The sequence below is a fragment of the Sardina pilchardus genome, chromosome 11 (genome assembly GCF_963854185.1).
Source record: "Sardina pilchardus chromosome 11, fSarPil1.1, whole genome shotgun sequence".
NCBI classification, from domain to species: domain Eukaryota; kingdom Metazoa; phylum Chordata; class Actinopteri; order Clupeiformes; family Clupeidae; genus Sardina; species Sardina pilchardus.
In genome coordinates this window covers 14999358-15009098 of record NC_085004.1, presented here as the reverse complement: position 1 = coordinate 15009098, position 9741 = coordinate 14999358, and the positions used below count along the sequence as shown (strand labels likewise).

General features: G+C 42.0%; 1 protein-coding gene across 2 annotated transcripts in view; it reads right to left on the bottom strand.

Annotated features, from left to right (window-relative positions):
• Window positions 1-3489, bottom strand: part of klhl3 (kelch-like family member 3) — a 17740-nt gene extending 14251 nt beyond the window's left edge. Inside the window, exons 1-4 of one of the 2 annotated variants that reach the window (XM_062549511.1) lie at window positions 3227-3489; window positions 2468-2590; window positions 1997-2103; window positions 1474-1595 (exon numbers count right to left, since the gene is read on the bottom strand). In XM_062549511.1, coding sequence (XP_062405495.1) covers window positions 1474-1595; window positions 1997-2103; window positions 2468-2590; window positions 3227-3240 — 366 coding nt within the window. In that variant the 5' untranslated portion in view covers window positions 3241-3489. The remainder of the gene's footprint in view (window positions 1-1473; window positions 1596-1996; window positions 2104-2467; window positions 2591-3226) is intronic. The other variant, XM_062549512.1, reaches the window with a different exon arrangement.
• Between the last annotated feature and the right edge of the window lie 6252 nt (window positions 3490-9741).

Sequence of the window (9741 nt, the reverse complement as noted above, 5' to 3'; positions counted from 1 at the left end):
AGCTAGCTTTTTCACTAGCTGCTTCACTAGCTCCTTCACTAGCTCCTTCACAAGCTCCCTCACTAGCTGCTTCACTAGCTCCTTCACTAGCTCCTTCACTAGCTCCTTCACTAGCGCCTTCACTAGCTGCTTCACTAGCTCCCTCACTAGCTAGCTTTTTCACTAGCTGCTTCACTAGCTCCTTCACTAGCTCCTTCACAAGCTCCCTCACTAGCTGCTTCACTAGCTCCTTCACTAGCTCCTTCACAAGCTCCCTCACTAGCTCCTTCACAAGCTCCCTCACTAGCTCCTTCACTAGCTGCTTCACTAGCTCCTTCACTAGTTGCTTCACTAGCTCCTTCACTAGTTGCTTCACTAGCTCCTTCACTAGCTGCTTCACTAGCTGCTTCACTAGCTCCTTCACTAGCTGGTCCACTAGCTGCTTCAAACACTTCCAAACTCTCCCTTTCTCACACTCACACTCTTTAGAAAAGGTGCATATACACAGATATAGGTCAGACATTCTCTCTCTCTCTCTCTCTCTCTCTCTCTCTCTCTCTCTCTCTCTCTCTCTCTCTCTCTCTCTCTCTCTCTCTCTCTCTCTCTCTCTCTCTCTCTCTCTCTCTCTCTCTCTCTCTCTCTCTCTCTCTCTCTCTCTCTCTCTCTCTCTCTCTCTCTCTCTCTCTCTCTCACTCTATCTCTATCCATCACACACATACACATACACATACACATACTCACACACACACTCTCTTAACAGCGAGGCCACCTGCACCCTGGGTTGTGTGTGTAGTCAGAGCAACAGCAGCAAAAACGGGAGGAAATCCTCTCACATGGGTCCAGCTTCCTGTCCGAAGAATGACAGGAAGAGCCATGCCTGGACCGCCCCAGGACTCACAGCAAGCAACCAACACACACACACACACACACACACACACACACTCACACACTCACACACTCACACACTCACACACTCACACACACACACACACACACACACACACACACACACACACACACACACACACACACACACACAAGCAAAATGAGTGGTGTATGTGTGTGCATGTGTGTATTTTGTCCCGCTGAAAGGTCTCGGGGACTAAGAAACTGCAAACATCAGAGCGCTCTGAGAGCAAACGCCTATCCCAAGCCTGACGGAATGTTTCCAATCATAGTATCTCTTCAGACTCAGACACTTTTTAAGGCCATTCACTTCAGTTTATATTGATCCTTTCAGTCAACTGCACAACAAGGAGAGCCATACCCCTCCATGGGCAACTGTGTGCCTTTGAATATGACGTCATAAAAAAATTAGCAGCAAAATTAAATTTAAAAAGATTTCTTACCAGTAGCCGATCTCTTTTGGGTATACAGTATTTCATAATGATTCTGTGCCTACACATGAACAGTTGCAAACACACACACACACACACACACAAACACAATGGTTCATCAGCCCATTTCCTCAGTCATATAAAACTAGGAGCACACCTGCACGTTATCCTCAGACACCTGGACCTCGGCGGTGTAGATGTACTCCACTAGGCAGCTGAGAGTGAGTCCATCCACATCCCGAATCTCCACCCGCTGGGCTTTACTCTCACTCATGTCCCCTGGGCACACACACACACACACAAGCAGAAAGAACATAATCACACACATACCATATACCAATATGGTTTACCAACTGCAATAGCAATAGCACTTTATAATGACTCCCCCCTGGGTAGGGAGAAAGGAATAACATTTTAAATAATTTTCTGTATGTACAGTATGTATGTATGTATGCTTGTATATGTTGAATGTTGTGTTTGATTTGATGCTGAAACTCTGTAATTTCCCCTTGGGGATGAATTAAGTATATCTATCTCTCTATCTATCTGTGGTGCGAACCTCACTGCCTGCATTAGTATGTATGTAAACCATGAGTTTAAGAAAGCCACAACATCAGTAACTTAAAACGTTTTTTCATAGGACTCACTTTCCCCCTTATTGACTTAGCATGACTGCTTACCTGTAAACATGGCACAGAAGTAAGGACTGCAGGAAGCTAACACCACCTTGTGGGCCGGGACCTCCACCTCCCCTGCCACCAAGAGGACATCACACAGCTGCCTCCTGCTGTAGATGAACAAAACAATGCCATCACGTACCAAGGCAAGCCGCTATCAACATGTCTTATTGGCAAAGTGAGGGCATCTTATAGCAATGTAACTTCAGTGGTGTCAAAGGTGGCTACTACATACAACGACAGTGGCTTCCTTTTCTCGAGCATTCCCGAGACACACTGGATGATGTGTGTTTTGTGTGTTTTTAGATAGAGAGGGCCGTGCCATGTAACAAATATGTGAACACAAGGATATTTAAATATCCTTACAAGTCCAGGCACATAATCATACAGAACAGAATTGCGCTCCACGAACACACACACACACACACACACACACACACACACACACACACACACACAGTACAGTCCTCCTACCTGCGCAGGTCATTCATGAGGCAGAAAGCTTTCCTCATGTGTTCATGGTTGAAGCTACGCACTGCCCCATCAATCTGATCATCCTCACTGTCAAACGTGGACGGGTGATTCGAGACTTGGCTTCTCGGAGAGAAAGAGACAACATTTTCACATGAAAATACCAAAAGTTTACAAATACTGTAAGTGCAACAGAAACTAGATGTGACTGTATGAGTGAAATTTCGAACTTGTACATGGTTAATATGTCATGTCAAATAGCTATAGTGAATGCTAGTATATAACCGATATGATGTGCCAAACAACCTTTTCCTACCAACTTGCTAGACGTACTGTATGCTTTACCGCATACCGCTAACGGTAGTTGGCACTTAGCTGGAAAACCATGTTTAGCTTGTTAACGGTGGCGACATAGAACGAGACGTTCTAACTACATCACTGGTACACTCGTATAAAACAATTAACGACAGTAATTAAAAACGTAACTCTATGAGCACAAGTAAATTAAACATCGCAAAGCTGGCGCTAGCTAACATTAGTTAACTTTAGCGCGACAGCTAATGATGAGAATCAACCAATGTGCTAGTAATTCATCCGGCTAGCTTTAACAGTTAGCTAACGTCCCTGTACATTAAGACCAGTATGGCACAATTACCATAACATGCATACCGCATATCAAAGGCATTACAACTGATTTAGACAGAGTTGAAAAACACCACAGCTCTCTGAAAACACACAAGGGAATGGCTCTCGACAACTCACCCACTGCAGTGCATGTTTACTGGGATGTAGTCAACGCTTGTGCATGAGTCCGCTGCTGGCTACGGGCCCGGGTAACATTTCCGACTGTTTTGATTTTATCCTCATGAACGGCGATACTACAATACAAACTACCACAGCCACCTACTCTCCACATACATCCGCCCGTAACGTGTCAAATGACTTTGTTTAATTCTCGCCGAGAAGTCAGGTAGCGACTGGTTTAGCGTACTGTTTTGATAGCAGTGGCTGACTGACACAACTGACAGAATGATGTTTCCCAGCAGCCATTGCTGCCCGACGCCCCGCCTCTTTCACGAGCATCTTTGCCTGTTCTCCCAGCGTTGCTTAGTTACGCAGTTGTCTCATGGACCATCAGGTACAAAGGTCCTTTGATGATCTGTCTCTAATTCAGGCTTCTGCACCAAAGCTTCTTTGAAGTTTGATTCGTGGCATTGCGTTCAATATCTAATGTGTTAGACCACTGCATTTTTGGACTAGCCTAGTAGGCCTACACTCTATCTTAGGTTCAGGTGGTGTGCCCTAAGGCAGGTGTCCGTTTCCTTAAACAAACAAACAAAAGAAGGCTTTTAGTTAGGCTATGGCACTGCAGTTATTGGCTACAGTGTAGGCCTATGCATTTTCATGTCCAAACCCTATTGCAATTTCTGCAGCAGAGTGTTTAATGCAGTGTTTTCAAGTCCAAAACAAACTAGCCTATAACCTAGTTTCAGAAAACTGTTTCTGATCAAATAGGCCAGTCAATCTAGCGTTTGACCCATAACTAATTGCAATAGTAAAAATTCCAAGTTTTTTGTGATCCCTAGGTATATCTAATTAACATATAAAAAATCTAGGACCTACCCATTTATATTTAGTGGAACATACTTTTTTTCAAGGTCAAAGGTAGCAATTTCCAATGCATTTTGCCATTGGGATTTTAATTTGAAACTATAGATATCAAATTGAAACTTTCACAGTTGTTTACTCACATTAAGGCAAATATTTTTTGTATTGCAAGTTTTCTGAAATGTGATGTTTAGATATGCAAATGAGACCAGTTTTACCTAAATATGCCATAATTTGCATATATTTTTAGAAAACTAAATCTGAACAATAGGTACAGTCAGCTTCAAAATAATTGCTGCATCTTGCTTCTATAGCCTATTGGATACCAAAAGCCTATGCAAAGGGAATATTAGATATTACTTCATATTACCTCAGAAATGAGGAAATCAAGTCAAGTCAAAATCAATGCGTTTCAATGGAAGTACATTATAGAACAAATGATTGTCAATGATATGGTATGATGGAAGTATCTCAGTGCATGCCAACTCACTTGATATGTTGTCTAAAGGTCAATATCTTCCTTATGTGACTTGGCATGCATTGAGATACTTCCATCATACCATATCATTGACAATCATTTGTTCTATAATGTACTTCCATTGAAACGCATTGATTTTGACTTGACTTGATTTCCTAATTTCTGGGGTGATATGAAGTAATATCTAATATTCCTTTTGCATAGGCTTTTGGTATCCAATATAGAAGCAAAATGCAGCGATTATTTTGAAGCTGACAACCTATTGTTCAGATTTAGCTTTCTAGAAATATATGCAAATTATTGCATATTTATAGGTAAAACCGGTCTCATTTGCATATCTAAACATCACATTTCAGAAAACTTGCAATACAAAAAATATTTGCCTTAATGTGAGTAAACAACTGTGAAAGTTTCAATTTGATATCTATAGTTTAAAATGTTACCCATTTCATCTGTAGTAAATCCCAATGGCAAAATGCATTGGAAATTGCTACCTTTGACCTTGAATAAAAGTATGTTCCACTAAATATAAATGGGTAGATTGTTAATATGTGATGCAGGAGGGTTTAAGGATCAATAAAAAGTATGAACCATTACTATTGCAATTAGTTTAAGTTTTGGCCCTTTTTTGAGCTAGATTGACTGGCCTAAAAGGAAGGCATCAAGGAACATGCTAGGCCTTTGGCCACTTCACTTCAAATGGTTCCCAGTTGAAGACAGTATGCTATAGCAGAAGTAAAAATACATTACCATGACCATAGTCATATAGCCTAAAGGTCATTTCACCAAAACAGGCCCATCAAATCGACCTCCATCCTCTCCACAGACACCCCATCTGCACATCGTTGAAGCTGGGCATGAGAGTGGTCTGGTCGGCCCCTTCTTCACAGTGCATTCATTGCACTGATGGATGTGCAGTTCCACGTCATGCTGACAGCAGTGATGAAACGACATTCAGGGATGAGATGACAGGTTGGTGGCAGTTGCTGCCTCACCTCAACTCAGGAATAGATCCGCAAGGACAGGGTCTTGAGCCTATTAGCTTGTATAGACTACACTTCAACTGTCGTCAGATCGCCTTGTTGAAATGACACAACTTGCTGACTTGTGATCAGGAGTCTTGACGTCATTAGGTGCACACATGCTCATCACAACAGGCACAGAGTCTGATGAGAGATTCTGAGCTGGGCATGTGTGATATTTACAATGGCACGACACTTATTAAAGTGTAACTGCACCCCATAACTCCACCCACTTCACATTTCTGAAAAAGGCTTTCAAGATGGGCGGGACGTTCTGATATTTGTAAAGGAGGGGCACATGCGAACCATGGTGATTTCGTGTCAATCTGGGAATGAGTGCTGCCGAAATGGCTTATCACAGGTAATCAGGGCAGGTGTTGGGGCGTTACATTCCTAATTTGTAACGACCCGGTGACGTAGAGTCGCCAGAGAAGTGCAGGACTACGTCAGCATTTTGAACCAAAATGCCATGGCATGTATATCTCCAATACAAAATCATGCAAAATGTTACTTTTCTCGGGAAACACAATATTAACCCTGGTAATAGTGTAGTTCACCACTTATGAGTAATTTCAATCAATCAACAACTCAAAAAACATATTTTAGGGTGCAGTTACACTTCCAGATGTTGTAGTAGAGTGATATATTTTGCTTATTAAGCCCTCTAGTGGTTTGTTATTGCAAGTACATGGAGAGACAGGAACGGCACTGCACCCTTTGTAAAAGAGGGGGTTTACATGAAAAAGTAGTTGAAAACAAACCTTTTACAAATCAGATGTTTTGGCAGCTTTACACTGGATAGATATGCACTCACTATGAACTTTCTATGCATTTACAGTACCATGTGTCCCCTTTGTTCCCTATTTAAATTTCCTTCTACCTCCTTCTATCTCCTTAAACCAAAAGCGCAAAAGCGGACACACCTTGCTTAACTCTTCACACCTTCGTAAAAATTGTGTTTTCGTATTAAACAATGAACGTAAGCCATCATTTACTAAGCACCAATGTGCCAATGAATACACTGATGGTATGAATACAAAACACATCTGGCTTTTACTTTCTCTGTGGTAGGCTATGTCCGTCATACATTTGTCATAGTTCTGTAAACAAACAGTGATCCAAACTTCAAGTACTGGTGTTCATTCACACTCATCAAAACAAAGACAAAGTCGAAACACAAAATATAATTTTAAAGAATCCACAAAATATAATTTACACCGTATGCAATATCCTGCAGTCCAAGCCACTGGGGAAATTGATTGGGGATAATGGTCATAGACCTTCCAGTGCCAGGCAGAGAGGAACTCTTCAATTGGATTCATACCTATCTGCATATGCACACATACACACACACACACGCACACACACACACACACACACACACACACACACACGTTGCTCAACCATTTTAAATTCTAAATTATAACATCATCAATCATCCTTCAGCACAGTTTAGAATATTTTCAATTTACTTTATTTGTGTTTAAAATTTCAGTCAATGACAAAAGAGACATTTAGCCTAGAATGCAAAAGATGAGATGTGATGGGTTCCATAAAAACCCCTGTGAGACTCCATCTTTCTAAAAGAAGCAACAACAATAATAAACAATATATAATATCCACAGGACAGCTGAATTGCTATAAATTGACATTTAAAAAATATAAAAATATGTTTTTGAGGCTTTTTTGCCTGTATACATAGGACAGCGAGGAGAGTGACAGGAAGAGAGAGATGGGGTGAGATCAGGAAATGACTGCAGGTCAGACTTGAACCTGGGTCCCCATGGGCACTCGGACGCGTAGCCTGTTGCGCCACAGCGCCCCCTAAATATTTTAGCTGTAGCCTACAGCTACAGGAGAGAGTGTTGAGATCAGGCTTGGAGGTCAACCATCTCCACTTCATCATAGAGGTCTTCATCTCCACTCTGGTTCTCCTCTCTGCTCTGCTCTCCTCTTCTGCTCCTCAGCTTGAACCAGATCAGCGACCAGCCCCAGCAGCACACAGCCTGTCAGTGGAGCGTACACTCTGTAGAAAGGAGAGTGCACCCCATATGGATCCCTGTACACAAGGCAGAAGGTGCCCTCAGAACAAAAGTAGGAATTATTTCCATATTTCCCCTCAACCACTCCATAGACTCTCCATGTGTACATTGGGTGTCGTTTGGTATGTACGTCACTTCTATGGTCTGATCTGTTCTGAGTTTGAGCTGTCCGGGAGTGGATCCATTTGAGGAGCAAGGTAGAGTCAGGTTGTCCTCTTCATGCACAAAGACATGTTTAATATACTCAATCATCTGCCTTTCACTATAACTTTGGCATTGAGCTCCTCTCCATACTGTACAATGGATAGAAGAGTCACGTAATGTGACCTCAGACAGTGTGACCTGAGAGGTGTTGAGATCCACCAGGAGTCTACCCTTCAGATCCTCCACCAGTGGCTCCAGTGAGGAGTTGGTGTCCAGGACCAGAGTCAAGTCAGACAGTGTCATGACATTGTCATATTGGATCCAGTTACGTCTGTACAACTGTATTCCGCTCCCATGACCCACAGTGGAATCCAGCTTGCACAGTTCAACACTGTCGCCATACAGGACCCTTTCGTCCTTACTGTCACCTTCTGCACAGACGGTGAGGCTGAAGTTTCTTTGTTCTGTGACGTTTCCATCTCTCCAGCCTTCGGCCCTGTAGTCTCCACTCTGGGATATATTGAGTTTGTACATTGTAAAAAGGAGATCAGATGACTTGAAGCACTTCACCTTGTAGCCGTATGGCCGTGGTCTCTCTGGCTGTGAGCAGTTGATCAGCAGTAGATCTTCTCCATCTCCAAGAACTCTGTACAGCACATAGTCATCATCCACCCTCTGAGACCAGGAATCAAATTCAGCTTCCCCTCCCACAAATCCAAAGATGAGTTCAGGATCTGGACTGAGGTGGACATCAGTGATGAAAATCAGCAGGAGAAATCCACTCACACACACTGTGTTCTCCATTTTGAGTTTTGTGTTTGAGTTTAAGTTTAGTCTGTGTATGTCTCTCTGCTTCCGGAACGGGTGTTTGTGTCTAATAGTCAGGAAACAGGAAATCTGGAGGTTGTAAACCACAGTTCAACCTGATCTCTCTCTCCAGCCTCTGATGTGTCTTAGGAGTGATAGGGCTGTCAAGTAGGCTAAAACAAAAACACAATGAATGTATGTGTTTTGTGATTAATTCATTCTAAATTAATTGCACACATCAATATTTACTATGAACATATTTTTACAAATATTGAGGGACTCATTTAGGTGTCATACATGTGACTGCTTATCACTACATCTGTCTCCATGGTAACTCTGACTCAGTAAGGTAACTCAGTGAGGTTATCTAATCTGCTAAACTTTCCTCCTCCTCTCTCTCTCTCTCTCTCTCTCTCTCTCTCTCTCTCTCTCTCTCTCTCTCTCTCTCCAGCAGAAACATTTCATCAATGCCAGGAGGGGACATAGGTGCAAAGAGTTTTGTCGGATTGTAAACAGACTCAGCAACAAAGAGGATTGACTGAAGAGTTTATTGGTATTTTTGGGTGCACACATCAAGATCTTGTGGTTTGTCTGGTTATGTTGCTGATCTGATTATAAACAACCTCTGGAGGTGTTGTGGGCTTAATTCAATAAAACACTGATGAAGAAAGGTCTCCCCTTTATTTCAGTCATGCTCTCCAAGGCTGCTCTGTTTTGGTCTCAAAAGTTGTGATAATTTCCTTCTCTTCATTAATTTCATGTCCCGAATCTATGTCATCTTGCTAGGTTTAAACATGGTGATAATTGCTCAAAATGTGAATACTTTTTACACACTTGAAAAATAGTGTTGCTGCTTCTTAACCAACTCCTGTGACAAACTGCAACAGTAAGGTTATGATTGGCAGATTTTCCCCACCAGAGGGCGATATTGTCTTTTTATTCTTATACTGACCGACTATAAAGGATCTACTTTAGATTATGTTATGTAGGCCTACTGTACAGTGCAGCACAGTGAAAACATGTTGTCATCAGTATTGCATGATCATTGTGCACATGAAATGCTGTTTTACACCTCGAAAGTATTTGCATAATATTACGGGCTGTTTTTTGAATGGGTGCTATATAAAGCATTTGTATGCTCTTTGCAAACAGACAGGGTTACATTTCCTTAAGTCT